This window comes from Semicossyphus pulcher, unplaced genomic scaffold (genome assembly GCF_022749685.1).
Source record: "Semicossyphus pulcher isolate SPU_LCO1_2020_fin unplaced genomic scaffold, fSemPul1.0.p SCAF_2, whole genome shotgun sequence".
In the NCBI taxonomy this organism is placed as follows: Eukaryota; Metazoa; Chordata; class Actinopteri; order Labriformes; family Labridae; genus Semicossyphus; species Semicossyphus pulcher.
The window spans coordinates 7,865,168-7,881,636 of NW_027211693.1; the positions used below are offsets into that span (position 1 = coordinate 7,865,168).

The window sequence follows — 16,469 nt, forward strand, 5'->3', positions numbered from 1 at the left end:
CTCTCGTTTGACGTCAGCAGATGACCCCACTGAGACTGGTTGGTGTAACATCTGACATCCAACCAGGCCTTTGGGGTGACTCAGGCTGGAGACTGGAATAGTTTGAAGGCTTGTAGTCAAAAGAGGAATCCAACCACAGGAAGGGTTCAGATGGTTTTAACCAGTCTTCGGATGCATTTCCTGGGACTGTATCCATCGAGAAATCTTCAAACAGACAGTTCATCCAATATTTAAGCAGATAGGGTTTGATGATGGGACATTTTCCATTTGGGTCTAGTTATCATACCAAAGGAAGGATGCTAACTCTTACTGAATCCCGTTTACACAGCTATTGACAGATTCTGCATAAGAATACAGAACCTTAATGCAATCCTAGAAGGTAGGTGTCATCAGGCCTTTAGTTCTAACCAATTTAGCCTTTTCTAATATTGATTAAATACATACATCATACAGTGGTATGTTGCACTGTCTGAGGAAAATACAACAAGATTTATGGTTTGTGAATGGTTTCTTTCTAAAAATAAACTCCTGTGACACATTATGGCATCGGTTGTGTCACAGGAATTGTGTCCCCATACTGATGGCTTTATTTTAAAAGCTGACAGACACTACCTTTGACTTCCACAGTCACTCTGGTTCCGTAAAACCTTTATTCACCATTGTAGTTTTGTGAATTAACATAACATTTTTGTATTAATTACCAAATCAGTTAGCAAAGTGTACAAACAGGGTCCACCAGTTCACAGATCTATTGGTGCAAAGGAAGCATGGGGCTAACGGAAAAACGTGAACTCAGCCTGAACTTCAACATGCTTCACCAATTTTGCCATTCCAACTTCCCTCTTACTGTTGTGATTGTTATGTCATACCCCACTCTCTTACAACCGCTGACTGATGCCTGAGTCAAGGTTGTTATGGCTCCACCGTAAAGCCTTTATATTTCACTGAACTATTTTTAGAAAGCAACATGAAGCTTTGTCTCTCTCTGATCTCAGAGGAAATGGAAGGTCTCACGTGTTGTTGCCACTGACACCTTTGAAACACAAAGCGCAATAAAGGAAAAACTGTGAAGATAACCAAGAGCGAGCTTTGTGAACCATTTTTGTTTTTCGTGTTATTTTAAATTTTCCAAGTAGTAGACATTTCTCTTAAAATCTCTGTGACCTTTCAATGATCTTGTAGGAAGGGATGTTTCCAGAATTCAGTCAACTCAAATAACCCCCAGAAGTTGTATTTACATTTAGCTGACCTTTAAAAAGGTCAAAGCCTAATGAGTTTTTTTAACCAAAAACATTTTCTGTCTGGAGGCGTTCCTTTCCTCATCAACCGTTCCCAGTGTGGCACAGGAGGTCATAAACCACCTTGGGCCGGTAAGCCGTGTCCAATGTGAACAGTACTGGCCAAGCCGTAGACTCTTAATGAAGCCTGGGCAAATATCGTAAAGGAAGTGGACCAACAGAAGAAAAAAAACATATTGGCACAACCACATTTTCCTCCCATGCTGCATTAAAGGGAAATTTAATTGTGGTTTTGGACATGTACTGCAAGTTCTGCCTGGATGAACGGAGTGTAACAACAAGGTGTGTATAAGGCCATGTATAAGCAGTATCAGGCTTTGTTAAGTTAGAGTCAGGCTTTGTTAATATTTAAAATACAGCACGATAAATTAGATCTGTATTGGGAGAGATTAAACCTCTGGAATCAAGTCAAACATTTTGTTTTTGTTCAACTTTATTCTCTGATTTTGTCTTCATTTCTGAAATGCAAAAATAACAAATCTTGACCCTTAAGTCTGGCCCTTATGGCTGTGGTGAGAAAAATATGTGTATTTCTGGGTCTCACCTTGCACTTAGGCCATATTTGGGCATCAGCTTGGATTAAAGAGTCGGGCTAAAATTTCATATAATGATTTGTCTCCCCCAAGTGGTAACAAATAAGCAGGTTTGCTTCGCCAAAATATATTTTGTCTGCTGACTATTTATCAAAGAAAAGAAATATATAAAATGATGGAAACATTTTGCAGTTTATTATTATTTTGAATCAGCTCTAAAATAAACTCAATGTCATATTGTGAGCACACATTTTCAGTACAAAAAAACAACAGAAATTTGATCAAATGTTTCACTGTCAGGTGATTTCCGAAGATGCTGCATGACGGTCATAACAGCATCAGATTTTCCTGTGCAGCATCAGTTGCTTTGTCAATGCCTGTGATGACCTCCGCATCAGTCTGCAAGACCAGGAAAACCAGATCTAAGGCTTGACTCCATGCTTCCTGCTTCACACTCAGGTTATCATAGACCTTTGCTGCTGGTGCTTCAGTGGATTTCATAGGTGAAGAAACTACACTATCCTCCTTTTCACCTTCCAAGAAAAGTTGTGAGAACTTTGCAGCAATGTCTACACTTTTGTTAAAGTCCTGAAGTTGCTGACTCACAGCCGTCCTGGCTTGGACTTTTGAGAACTTTCCGGTGTTAACCATTACAGTGGATATGTAATCTATTAGGCCTTCTGCCATTAGGTGCAAGACTACACCCCTGTAAGGGTTAGCTTCTGTTTCTGCTTTGGCTGTTTGGGCAGAGTCCCACTCCACTAGCTTTTGAAGGTGATGAATACAAAGCATTTCTGTCACCCCAGAACCAGGCAGGAGGGCTCTGTCCTTCAGTGCGTGGTGTAAACGATAAGCACAACCCCAAAACTGGTCCTCCAGGGCCTGCAGCTTGCCTTCTACACAGCTTGTGAGGATCACTGTGACCAACTCGCTGTTCCCACCAGCCGAAATATTCACAGCTGTCGACGGCTGCCTCTCATAGCTGCTAAGATCCCTCCATATCGCAATCTTCACTCCAGCACCAACACAGTGCTTACTCAACTGTGTGGCATAAGTCACTGGAACAGCTCCTGTTGAATCAGCGAGTGCCTTCAAAACGGAAACCTTCACTTTTTCCACCACAAGTATCTGATGTCTAGAACAGCGTTGAATCACGCTCTTGCTAACAAGCCCGCTGACAAGTATCAGGTTCACTTCCAGGTTTAACAGAATTGTCACAACCTTTTCCATCCACGCTTCTTCTTTATTTAAATGTAACAAATCTGTGTCTTCACTCACACGCTGTACACCTGATGGCCTTTTAAAGCCAAGATGGCAATAGGTACCTGATAAATCTCCATTAATTAGAGCAACCTTTAAGAGTTGTTCTCTTAAGTGATGTGCCACTGAAGCCTGTTCAGCAGATAGGAGAACGATGCAGCCTGGTATAACGCAAGCAGCTTCTTCTGGTAAACCAGGTAGCACACAAGTCATGATTTTAGTAACATCAAACGTGGAACAGATGATTTCTTGCTGATAATTTTTTGACTGTATTCGACTAACTTCAACTACCAAGTTCTTTGCATTGACACAACCATGGCTCAATCCCTCTGCAATATGTGCAATGTCAGGAAGCTTAGGCTGAGGATTTTGCAATGCTGTGGAGACAATTTTAGACTCAGCCTCATAAAAATGTCTGCTGAGTTTTATTTTCCTTTGTCCACTAGAGTTAAGAGTCTGTTTCAGGTTGCATGATGCCTGTGCAGCCTCCACAACAGGTTCCTTTGACATTTGAAGTCCTAAATCAGGAGATGGAGTGCTTTTCTCTAATTGCTCCATACCAAGAACTTCAAATGAGATGCTGTATTTCCTGCAAACATCCAAGCATATATCCATCCCTTCAGACATTGCAGAGATGATGTGCACTATCGAAATTCCTCTCTGAAGACACTCCAGAGCAGCACGGCTCCACGCTCCAGCGAGGAACAGCAGGCATCCCGACCCAGTATGATAGACTTTCTGGTGGGCTTGAATAGTCTCGAAAGCCAGCTGACCTGTCGCGCAGGTTAGCTCCAGGTTCTCAAATATGCGAAAACACAAGCACACAAGTGCCGACTCTCCACTTGAGTCATCTTGGATAATCCTGAACTTTTTATTGGGACCCAAAGAGGAATGTGACAGTCCTGCCATCGCCGAAAGCTTCTGCAGTCCAACATGTTGCCGATGATTTATAATTGTACTTCCCAGCATTCCTTGAGATGCCTGAATTGTAAAATGACAGGACAAATTTTACATTTGTTAATCTTTGAAGTAAAAAAAACCCCATCAAAATATGATCTTGTGTGAAATCTTAGCCTGAGAAGCAAGCAGTGGTGAAAAGTACTCTAAACCGTTAATCTGAATAATACTTTACACTTCTGCCCATTACATTTCAGAGGGGAATACTGTACTTCAATTAAATTCTTACATCCTCGCAAGTTCCCCTAAGATTTTACTGCAACATACAAAACATGTGATCAGCTTTAGTGAATTATTATACATCAAACCATGCAACAACTAATGTTAGGTAGTAAAAAGTAGCCCTCCAACAAGCAGCTGCTTACACATTAATATAAGATAAGATAATACTTCCCCAGGGGGGAAATTCGAGTGTTGCAGCACTACAAAGACAAACTAGCAAGTAAGTAAATACAGTATAAAAATAATAGATAAAAATAAATAAAAATAAAAATATGGGTAACTGTTGTACAAGAAGGAGTAAGTGACAAAATAAAGTGACAGTTATAGGATAAAGTGACATGGTGTGCAGGATGAGATAATACAGTATGGTATGAGGTCTAAGGTTTACGATACGGCACAATATAAGGTGCAGCATAAAAGTGGCAAATAAATACAGTGCGTAAGTAATATAACGGTAAAAATTGCAATTATATAGTATAATATAGTATAGTGTAATATAATATGATATACAGTATGGTTAGGTAATTATAACGTGATAATGTATATATATGTATATATAATATAATACACTATATAATATACTATACTATAGAACAGTGACTAGTAATTATAATAATATAAAAAAGTGCTTTTATAATATAAGCCTAGAGGTAAGTAGTAAGTAAAGTACAGTATATGAAGATATATGAGTATGACAAGTATATAAGCAAGTCAAGGTCTAGTAAGTTAAGGCATTCATAGCACAGTATAATAATATACATATAACATACTGACACAGTGAATTCTGGCATTGAGTTTTTTTTAATACATTATGTACACTGAGCTGTATTTCTTGTGTTCTTCTTCTGTAAAATGTTGAATGCAGGAGTTTCACTTGTAATGAAGATTATTGCTAATGTTAGATGTGAATACTTTTCCCACTACCACCAGTGGTAAATCGTTTACTCAAAATTGGTGTAACTGAAACTGCCAAATACACCACCTTTACACGACTTTATATGACAAAAACACCACAAGTAGCATTGGCTGCAAGCTCAACAGGCTTGCAACTAGCCCATGCACCTCACAAGCAGGGACTTGCAAGCTAAGCTAACTAGTTCATATCTTAAGAATAATTCAGCCTGTCCACAACGAGGCTACGGTAAACTCAGACGCAGGACCGTCTTCATAATATACTTTTACAAACAAACTTTAACTTTCCATAAAGAGAGTGATGTTACCTTAATTCAACGATGTATAACACTTAAATCTACTCCCACTGCAAAGCTGCCCCGGCAGAAACGATGAGACATTGCGCATGCGCGGTGTTTCCTGGTTGCTGGGAGACAAGAAACGACGTCAACCATTGGCTGATATTAGAATAACCCACCCACATCTTCTTGCGATTGGTTAATAATCCGCGTCACTGGACTTTCCGTGTTTGCATTGGCTATCCCGTATGTCACTCAACAGAAAAAATACTACCGTTGGTGCTTGTTTTGTTGACATCCGATCAAACTCAAACTAAACTTTGAAGTTTTCTATTCGGATTCACTATTTCAATGGTAAACCTTTATGTTATTGTCTTGTAAGATATACACGCTGTATTAACTTTTAAGGAAGCTGCAGGGTTTATTGTTTAAAGCAAAAACAGTTTAATAAAGCAGGTTTTTAAGCTAGAAGACGTGTTTCTGTGTGGTCTCGTGGAGCAGAATGGAAGCTAACGTTAGCTAGCATGATAGTAACAGTTGACTATCACCTATGGGTCTCTGCTGCACCTGTTAACTGAGTATCTTATATTAAGGAGCCACCGCATTATTATTATTATTATTTTTACAGGCTTCAGGTTACAGAAAACCCGCTCCTTCAGCTGGCCCAAGGAAAAAGGCAGGAGGTCTGAAAATCGATCTAACTGAGGAGCAAAAGCAAGAAATTAAGGAGGCTTTTGACCTCTTTGACACAGATGGGACTGGAACAATAGACGTGAAAGAGCTCAAGGTTTGGTCGTGGTTTACTATGCTTTGAATCAGATAGTTCTCAAATACCCTTTTAACAGCGCCACAGCAGCTTCAGGTTTGTTGTGTCTGTGCCACAGGTTGCCATGAGAGCTCTGGGGTTTGAACCAAAGAAAGAAGAAATCAAGAAGATGATTGCAGACATTGATAAAGAGGGCTCTGGAACAATTGACTTTGGTGCCTTTCTCAGTATGATGACACTGAAAATGGTGAGTGTAATACAGCTACACCTGGAAACTTCTTAGAAAGTGGAAAATTATCATTTTTCTTAAAGTAGAGACATACAAAAAATGAAAACAATTATCTTTCATCTTATCACTTTTAGCTTACCGTTTTTGAACAGTCAAAGAAAATCCATGGGTTTTAGATGCAAGATGTAGAACACAAAAGTTTAAATTGAATCTGTAATGCATAGGGATGCACGATATTGGTTTGCTTTCCCGAAAAGCTGATATTTTCCAACGCCTTTTGCCGATTGCAGATTTCGATAGCGATATATTAGGCACATGTTTTTTTTCCCACCTCATTGCAGAGAACATCAAGTCTTCCCTGTATTGGAATTGATATCATGCCTACTCTTATTGTAGTGGCCCACAGGCAGATGCAGAAATAACATCTGCGCGTTTGCGAGAACCTCTGCCGAGAGCTCATTCTGCAGCACTGTAGTCAACAGTGTGCAACACGAGACAACGCTAGCTGTGAAATGGAGATGTATTATACCAACAAACAACTGGCACCCACAACAACACCAACAAAAACTACACACATTGTTTTTGGGGATCAAAACAGACCCACAACTTATTGTTGTCATAGGAACAAAACCCGCGTGCTGCGGTCTCTCACCGGGGGCAGCGTTTTTTCTCTCACAGCACAAGTGCATCATCCCAGCTCTCTCCAGCCTCTCTCTGATCTGGCTGGTAATTGAGTAATTTGCCGTTTGGTAACGAAGCACAATGGTAGATCCATGCAGTGTAGTTATGTTAGAGCTAGTTGGCTAACCTTAGCATGCTCACTAACGTTATGACAACCAATATACTATCCGAGTGTGTATGTCAGTGTTAGTCTAGCTTGACAAATAACTTCACCACCTAACATGATACTAACTTAGGTATTATGACAGACAGTGTTGATTTTGGTCAACATGATGCCGGTCAATGAACACGTCTCGTCAGGTAAAAGTAAACAGAGCCGGTGAGTCGGCGGTCAGTTTCGTGTGTCTTTGGCAAAAACCCCGGATGCTTCTTCATGCATGCAAGTGTCCGCGCAAGTGCGTGCAAGAAGGTTGACTGCAGTTCCCTCAACGGCCGACCGTGTCACGAGGAATGAGGATTATCTGAAAGTTACATATAGCACCTTTAAAGCATTGTTTTATCGGCATAAAATATCAGCAGAAAAATGACATATCTGCCAATGCCGATATGTCATTTTCAAGCCATAATCTGCAGATACCAATAACGTGCCGATAATATCGGGCATCCCTAATAATGCATACATCATTTCACTGAGTTTGTCATGTCATTATTTTCAATAGGGTGAAAAGGACTCCAAAGAAGAGATATTGAAAGCTTTCCGACTGTTTGATGATGACTGCACGGGAAAAATCTCATTCAAAAATCTCAAGAGAGTTGCTAAGGAGCTGGGTGAAAACCTCACAGATGAAGAATTACAGGTGCAGTAGTCCTAAATGACCTGCAATGTTTCCAATGTACTATATAGAATTTGTTTTTGGTGGACCATCCACATGGACTTGACCCCCTAGTCTTGCAAAGCTGGACTTCTCTCCAGTTTTAGCTCTGTGCCAGGACAGGAGAAAAGCTTAAGGAAGACATAATACCTCAGCAGGATAAGAAATTTTATTTCTGTAAACATGCCCCAATCGTCTCAGCCAGTGCTAAGCCCAGGATGGTGCACTTGCAAAATAATGTCAGGAGGGAACTTGCTTTGGTGGAACAAAAGCAGGCGGGGAGTTGAGCCTAGGTATTTCCACGTCAAAAGCCCTGCAAAATAAAGCTATAAATACATTCTTTTTTTTTAATCTTTACAACCATAAATGAAAAGAACCAAGCAGGCCTGCCTCATCGCAACATCCAAATCTAGCTCAGAAGTTGTTGTTTAATGCAGCAACAGTTTTACAAAAAGCAAACACGCAGATAGTTTTATCAGTCAACCTAACTAGCTCTTCAACAAAACCTGTATAGCAACCTTTTAGCTCTGTGATCAGAGTAAATTTGTAGCGGTGAATTAATCTACAGTTCATTTACTTGTTAATGAACTTCTGTTTTGCAGCTATTTTTAATTTGAGAGAACAGTTTATTATAAAAAATGAACCGATATCCTTTTTTAGACATTTTCACGAGTTTGCTACCACTGTGTCTGCTCTACGCCCATCCCAACCAGTTTTATTAAAATTACACTATGAGGAGGTTTTATTGTCCGTAAACTTCTTTGTTGGTAGTTTTGTTTGCAAGTAGTTTCAGTAGTAGGCTAGTTTCTGATACTGTACCCCTTGCATAAAATGTCAGATGCACTTTTTATATGGAGTATGGTATATTATTGGAAACCCCAAAAAATACTTACTCCGAGAATTAGCTGTTGCAGATACATTTACATGCTACAGAAAAGTTACCTGTTACCAATCTGTGAAACCATTTATAAATGTTTTAATTGGAGCAAGATGCCTTAAAAGAATACATTTAAAGGCAAACACAGGTAGGACAAAATTATTGTACTTTATTTACAATTAACAGACTTAAAATTGCAAATTCATTAGCAGAGTTAATAGTAAATAAAGCTGCAACAAAAAGTATTGTGATTGTCAGGTAATCTATTATTTTCTTAATTTTGTGATTTGTCTGTAAAGTTCGAGAAATGGTGACTTTGATCAGTGTTTCCAAAAGCCCAAGAAGACGTCCTCAAATGTCGTTTGGTCAACAAACCAAAGATTTTCAGTTCTCTAACAAAGAGGAGAACAGGAGCACAAATATTCACATTGAAGACGCTGGAAACAGAATTTTTTGTTCGTTTCTTTTTATTATCAACAGTTTGGTGATTTTTATATCTGAAAATCAAAAAATCTTTCATTTCTTACGATGATCAGTTGATGAAATAGGCATACATTATACTCAGCGTTACCAAAAAAAGACAATATAATTGTTTCTCTTCTCTCACCTTTACTTCCCCTTATGTTGTGTTCTTTCATGTGATACTCATACGTTGTTGGTTATTTCTGAGGAACTTCTGCACAGAGTTGCCCTGTGCGGCATGTTGTCAGTTGGAGTGGGGTGGAGGGTTTTTCCAGTCTGTCTCATGTGATGTTTGAAGCGTTGCTTTCAAATAGATTCAATTTGATTTAAACAAACAACTGTTAACTTTTTTCCTTTTTAGGAAATGATTGATGAGGCGGACCGAGACGGTGACGGAGAGGTCAACGAGCAGGAGTTCTTGACGATAATGAGGAAGACCAAACTTTACTGAACCTGTTGAGTGTGTCACCGTCTTTATTTGGGACTTTTCTGATTCAACTTTCATTCTCCAGTTTCTACAGCAGCTTTTTTCAGACTTGTTTGGTGTGTAAATATGTTTTTTAACAATCTGTATCTTTGCACAGATTTTTCTACTCTGCATGACAAATAAATATATTTCATCAACTTTTCTGTTCTTACTTTTACATATACCAGTTTCTCAGTGTCAGTATGGTATTTAAATTGCAGACATAGAAACATGGGCCGTCAGACAGTGAAAGTCATATGACTAAGTTGACCAGAATGATGTTACTGTAAACAGGAATGATATCATGAGATGATTGATTCAGTTAAAGTCACTCTCACATCATGCTTTGAGACTGAACCATGTCATCGTCTGTAAAAGATAAAGCACCGTTTTACCTACGTGTTATAGGAAAGATACTCCCCATTAATTATCACATTCAGCGGAAGTCTGGTTTTGACCAAAACTCCATACCTTGTTAGAATAAACAGGATATTGTAGTGACGTGTTTTTCCGAGCCGTCAGACGGCTGTTTATTATTTTGAGGATGCTTGCCACCGGTTGTGAAAGTTCTAAAAAACCTGTTGCAGACAGCGAAACAACATCAGGTGGAAAATCTGAAAAGTTTCATCTGGAGATCAGAGATTAATTTTTGAAAAACAATTCCAGTTATAAAATGTTTGATGGTATTAAAAGAAAAATCGGAGCACTTTGATTGGATCTTATCGTAACTTTCCCAGACGAGACCCTGAAGATGTTGATGATACTTAAAGATGCATTTTTTGTGTGTTGAACGTGTGTGACCCTTACAGTGATTGTTTTTCTCTCTGTGATTGTAGACATGGCTGCACGCCCTCTGCTTCATTTAGGACAATGATCTTCATTTTGCTCCAAATTAAAGCTCCAGAATATGGAATTTAAATAGCTTCTTTCCATTTTGGTCATCCGTTGAGCTGAAACTTGGAATTGAAAAAGATGAGCCATGTAAAAAGACCAGTTATTTCCCCCCCATGACTCAAAACCATCCACTGTCTTAGAGTTCAAAGGACAGCCAGCGGCAGGTGAGAGGTGAAACAATGTGCTGAAACTTGCTTTGAGTGGACACAGTACAAATTGGCACTTTCATTTATGCTGTCCTGATATTATGCAAGAATGTGATCGTTTCAAAGCCCTTTGAGAAGAACTTCTTAATCAAGTGTGCCAGCTCTTCAGGACTGCTATGTAGCGTTTCGTGCTTATTGTTCAGAAAAGGATAAGATCAAATAAATAAAACAGTATAAACAAAAGCATGTCAAACATTTTTAAAAAAGTTTTAAGAGATTTTAAAGAAGCTAGGGGAATTGAGGCAAGGCATAGAGTTATATAGTGCTCGTAAAGGAAAAGAGACCCATCATCCTTTGTCATAAACCGTACCAGGTCAACACATTTAGAGATGGAATTAGAAGTGAGGCCATTTAAAGCCTTAAAATGGAGCCCCTAAATTTTAAAAGCAATTTGAAATCCAACAGGAAAGGAAACACGGGGTTGTGTGATCATGCGTCATTGTCTTACCTTTAAAGTGTTGTGATGAAGTTACATACTGGCCATCCAGTTAATCACGATAAGATAAAACTTTATTAACCCCGAAGGAAATTACAGTGTCAGATAGCTCCAAAACATATAGTACCATACAAATAATACAAAATGCAAACAACAACTCAAATATAAGTGAAAGTATTAAATATAAAATGTATGGGTTAATACAAAAGAGACATGTTGCATGTGTGACGTCCACGGTTGGCTCCGGTTGTAACTCTTGATTTTCCTGGCTGACGGTCGCTTTCCTTTTCAGACTGTTTGCTTCATCTGAGCGTCGAGTTTGTTTCTTTTTCTTTGGATTTTCACTTCTTGTTGAAGATGTATCTGTAGTCATCCATCTTTTCTTTGTTTGTTCAGCCATAGTAGATTACTGTTCGCTCGCAACACTTGCAGAGAACGGAAAAGCAGCCGCTTAGCTCCGCCTACCCTCTCTGGCAGACCAACCACTGCTGGCTGATGGAAAACGCGTCACTAACTGGGCGCTGTTTGTGATTTTTTCCGTGAATGTTGCCACAGACACCCAGTCTGTGATACTGCAAATGCAAAGGCTTTCCTCAGTGGGCCATAGACTCAAACACCATTGTGTTACCTCACTTGTCGATAGATAGAGACTGAACAGACATTTATTTAAATGAAAATCAGAGAGATGATTACTTTAAAGAGCAATGACCTACATGTTCGTGGGGACAGAGAGTGGGGCTGCTGGATATGGTGCAGCCAACGAGTGGAAAAAGTAGCCAGTTAGGGGGGTCCAGTGGCATGCCCCCCAAAATAAAAATGTTTGCATTGAAGCCCAAGTTTGCCGACATCTGGCACTTTAAAATGCTACTATTTCATCATGCAAACTTATATTAAATATCGCATATTAAAAAATGTTTTCCAACCCAATGCTAAACATGTTGTAGATTATTGTAAAGGAAAATTAGGCTTTTTTGGTTATTGCCCATACAGTCTGTAAAGAGCTATTAATATTTACCGCTCCATATAAGGCTAAATTCAACACCGTTTCAAACTCTTTCATGAAGATAAGATGGTTAACGAAAAAGTCAGAGGGTGGCATTTTGAAGAGTAGGTGTTTGTTGTTTGATTTTAGAACAGAACTTTCCAATTGGAGTTAGATGTTTTTGTACAGCTGCAGTTTTGTGGCCTTTAATAACTTCACAGCCCCTCAGCTGACTGTTATTCCCCTTGCTGTTGTGGTTTAACAGCGTTCGCATCACACTGTCTGTTCAATACTCCCACTGCTCCGCTGTTGTCGCTCCTTTCCCATAAAATGAGTTCCAAAACAACTAAGCGCTGCAAGTGTGGTCGCTGCTGGTAAAAGATGAATTTGTTATTAACTCTTAAAGGTCAAGAATGCGTCACAGTTATGTAGGAAACCTGTTTTCTCAAGCCCCCTTTTAGTAAAACAAGTGGAGCACAAACTTTTAACTCATTGTGCTCCTCATTGTGCCTTTAAGAAGCAAACAGCGGCTGCATCAATGGTATGTGTTTTTTTTTTACTTCAGTCATATTAGTGAAATAAACCACAGATATTTAGCAATGTTCTAGTTTTAATTAATTACAGTTTATGAAGTCAAGTGTAGTGTTTTATGTCATCAGAATACACAATCTGTTATTCACGTAGTTTGTACAATGGTTTATAGTTTTAATCTACCAGATTTGACAACCACAAACCAGTTAGCATCACCAATCTTTGATTACAATATAAAGGAAATGTCTTATAGCCACAGTGGTGATGCTAACAGAGCAAGATGTAGCTTCCAATCTTATCTTTTCTATCATGTTTAACTTCCTGTTCCACACATGACTAACTTGATTGCTTCACTTTATAATGCTCAACCTGTTTGGTGATCTGTTTCCACGATTCCACCAATCACCTTATAGTGGGAAGATCAGGTGTGGACAACCACAGGAGGAAAAAAAGACATGCAATTGCATCATCAATTTACCTAGGGCAGGTTTTGGTTCTAGAGCCAAATTAGATATAACATGGCAAGGAAGAAGAGGTGGTAATGGTAGAGGCTTCAAGCTTGTATTTATCCACCTTATGGTATTGATATGCATGGTGTCAGAAGGAGCTAGTGAAGACTGCTAGAGTTAACTCGGGAGATGCTCCATAGCTAATAAAAAGACCACTGTTGAGTCTGTGTGACCAAAGTTGAACAGGAAAGGTCATATTGTTAAGGTCTCCAAAAATGATCCGTCCCATAGGCATGGTTGTGTGATTTCATGACATTATTATGTTGAGCTGCTTTTCTGCTCTTTAAATCAAGTCATTTGGGCGGTTGAGAAATGCACAAATACTGTATATAAAGGACGTGTTTAAGCTGACAGTTATTTTTACTATACATTATTCTACATGTTTGGATTCAATCATTAACGCAATAAAATAAAAAAACATTTCAGACATTTTTCTTCAACCCCAAAAGTAAGAAATATGATTTTCACATTAAATGAAACATGATAATGATGTGAGTGGGTCCGATTACATATTCTAATTAGAAATTAAACATAGGGACTATCTGAGTGGTTTTATCAGATCGGTTTGATGAGTCACTGATTAATGACAGCCTTGAATTTCTACCATAATTAAATACGATGGTCATGGTATCATTTGGAAAAGTTAAGTCGTACATGCGCCAGGGGAAACATGTTTTGCCAATTGACTGTCATGTTTTTTCACCAGCATCTGCCTGGCAATAAATTCATATTGTGCAGATGTTTTTCACTCTCCTCACTGTTATTCTGTTTAACTCTTTTAAATTTGATTATACTGAATAATCTGCTCAGCAACAATGTGAATTAGAGCTGAATTCCACATTTGTATTTTTACTATGAGCAATAACATTGAATTCTTAAATGATCACTGTACAAATTAATCAGTCACTATAAACAAGCTGTGTCAGTACAGCTGCGGTGTCGACGGAGAGGACAAAAAGAGGGCGATCCCCCACCCACGCCCTCTCTCTTCTCTTCCTGTACGCTTACGGGAATATCAAGCACACTCGTTTTTTCTGTCACTGAAAATCACCTCCATTTATCCTTGTTCCAGCTACATCGGTGGCTTTAAAATTAAAGGAGGATTTCAACATGCACATTTAGCAGTATTTTTCAAACAAAGAAAGTGTTCGGCACCGAAAGATGTAGATCTGTTGCATGCAAACTTTCAATCTCACACCCACTTGTCTCGGAAACGCAAACTGTTCATTAAGCAAAGACCGCAGTGTCGGAAATCTACTATACTGTCGGAGGAGGAAGTAAAATACATTGTTAATAAATCTGCTTCATAGTTTAACACTTTACAAGGCTTTGCTTGATGAACTCTGTGTGTACAAAGTTTAACACGTAGCTACTCAACTGTAGAAAGAGAAAAGAAGATGACTAATATTCCTGCTAAGTCACCCACACTCGTACTGTAGTTCAGAGGACAAACTTCACAGCAACACAACACTTTGCAATTAGACACGCACTTTTATTTGTTTTGAATGGTGCAATGGCAATGTAAACACACTAAGAAAAAACAAAACAAAAATGACATCATCACATGAATAAGCGACAACTTCAAGTCAAAACAAAACAAATTGATATCGATGAGCAACAAATGCTGCTGAGACATGTGCAGTGATGGCAGAGGCTGCGTAATATCGAAATACAGAGCAGTGGAACTGTGCAGGGGCTGCCGTGGTTAGCGCTGTCGCCTCATGGCAAGAAAGTTCCAGATTTGAATCCCGGTTTCGGACGACATAGGACTTTCTGTGTGGAGTTTGCATGTTCTCCCCGTGCATGCGTGGGTTCCCTCCGGGGTCTCCGGCTTCCTCCCACAGTCCAAAGACATGCTCGTTAGGTTCATAGGTGCCCGTAGGTGTGAATGTGAGCGTGAAAGGTTGTCTGTCTCTTGTCTGATATTGACTGGTGATCAGTCCAGGGCGTACCTTGCCTCTCGCCTAATGACAACTGGGATAGGCTCCAGCCTAGTCGTGGTTCTCAACTGGTGGGTCAGGACTCAAAAGTGGGTCGTGGAGCTGTTTTCATTGGGTCGCAGATGTGTTGTCTATGCTGCTCTTTTATTTTGAAGCACATGGGTTTCCTATGACATGCGTGGAGTAGTGGTGGAGTTCACACTCAATGTATCCACTGATTGGGTAATCCCTGCTACAGTTACATTCTTGAGACTTGATGAGGCCGACAGTATTTACATTTATTATACACTTTTTATCTCTGTTTGGGAAAAGGTTGCTAAATGAATGAATCGTAGAGGGAATATTTTCCTTGCGCCGTTACCTGCTGGTCAGGTGGACGTCTCAGGTCCAAACTATTAAATACATTTGAGTGGTTAAAAATTTTCAGAAATTTGGGTCGCCATTTATCATTAAGGAGGTGGTAGTCCTGAGGCTATACCAGTTGAGAACCACTGGTATAGATAATGGATGGAATTGTGCAGTGAAAATCAAGTGTTACTGAATTAAATAAACCATGCAGGGAATAAAACAAGCACCTTTATGATGGCAAAGTCATATTCTTAAGGCAGGTAGCAGGTGGCAGGTAAAAACCTAGATATGTTTTTCTTGTATCAAAAACATATTTATTAAGCAATTCCTAAATAAAAAATATTCAGGGATTAAGGGGTGTGTTTAATTCAAAATTTCTACTGTCAGGTACCACTAACTTAGTATTTACAGTTCTAAATTGTTTAAAAATTAGACAAAAAAACTGAGCGGTAAGTAGTAAGTTTCACCAATACTGACTTAAAATGATAAGAGCGAGTCTGTCATTAACGGTTGGTATGATGGAGATCTGTTCCTAATCATAACTACAAAGAAGTCTGTTAAAATTGGAAATTAAAATAAATGTAACATTTTTTTTATTCTTCATTTAAAGGAAACAATTAAATGAAAATAAAAATATCCTTCACAATTACAGCCCATTCAGATCTGTTAAGAAAAGTCATTTGTGTTTGGTCACACATGTAAGAAAACAAATTAAAACAAATCCTTAAAATCATAAAGCAGAAAAACAGACTTTATTTGAAAAAGTGTGTGACAGCCCAATAAGAAGAATACACGGTGTGTGTAGGAAAAGCTCTCTGGTTTCCTTCAAATTGACACTTTTAAGTAAAACTCAGTTTCATCATCATCCAA

The 16,469-nt window shown here is 38.9% G+C and overlaps 2 protein-coding genes across 2 annotated transcripts; one reads left to right on the top strand and one right to left on the bottom strand.

The window, feature by feature from the left end:
• Nucleotides 1-2,107: 2,107 nt before the first annotated feature.
• bbs12 (Bardet-Biedl syndrome 12) lies at nt 2,108-4,060 on the bottom strand. Its single transcript, XM_069670564.1, has one exon. It carries the CDS (start codon nt 4,058-4,060, stop codon nt 2,159-2,161), a length of 1,902 nt encoding a protein of 633 aa, XP_069526665.1. The 3' UTR covers nt 2,108-2,158.
• A 1,675-nt stretch (nt 4,061-5,735) lies between these two features.
• Nucleotides 5,736-9,880, top strand: cetn4 (centrin 4). Its single transcript, XM_069669831.1, has 5 exons — nt 5,736-5,814; nt 6,089-6,247; nt 6,345-6,473; nt 7,796-7,933; nt 9,649-9,880. The coding sequence occupies exons 1-5, from the start codon at nt 5,812-5,814 to the stop codon at nt 9,736-9,738; spliced, it is 519 nt and encodes a 172-aa protein (XP_069525932.1). The 5' UTR covers nt 5,736-5,811; the 3' UTR covers nt 9,739-9,880.
• Nucleotides 9,881-16,469: the final 6,589 nt, after the last annotated feature.

Coding starts and splice junctions, on each gene's coding strand:
- bbs12 (XM_069670564.1), bottom strand. CDS start 4,060: ATGCTGGGAAGTACAATTATAAATCATCGGCAACATGTTGGACTGCAG.
- cetn4 (XM_069669831.1), top strand. Junction 6,474..7,795: donor GTATGATGACACTGAAAATG/GTGAGTGTAATA, acceptor TATTTTCAATAG/GGTGAAAAGGACTCCAAAGA. Junction 7,934..9,648: donor TCACAGATGAAGAATTACAG/GTGCAGTAGTCC, acceptor TTTCCTTTTTAG/GAAATGATTGATGAGGCGGA.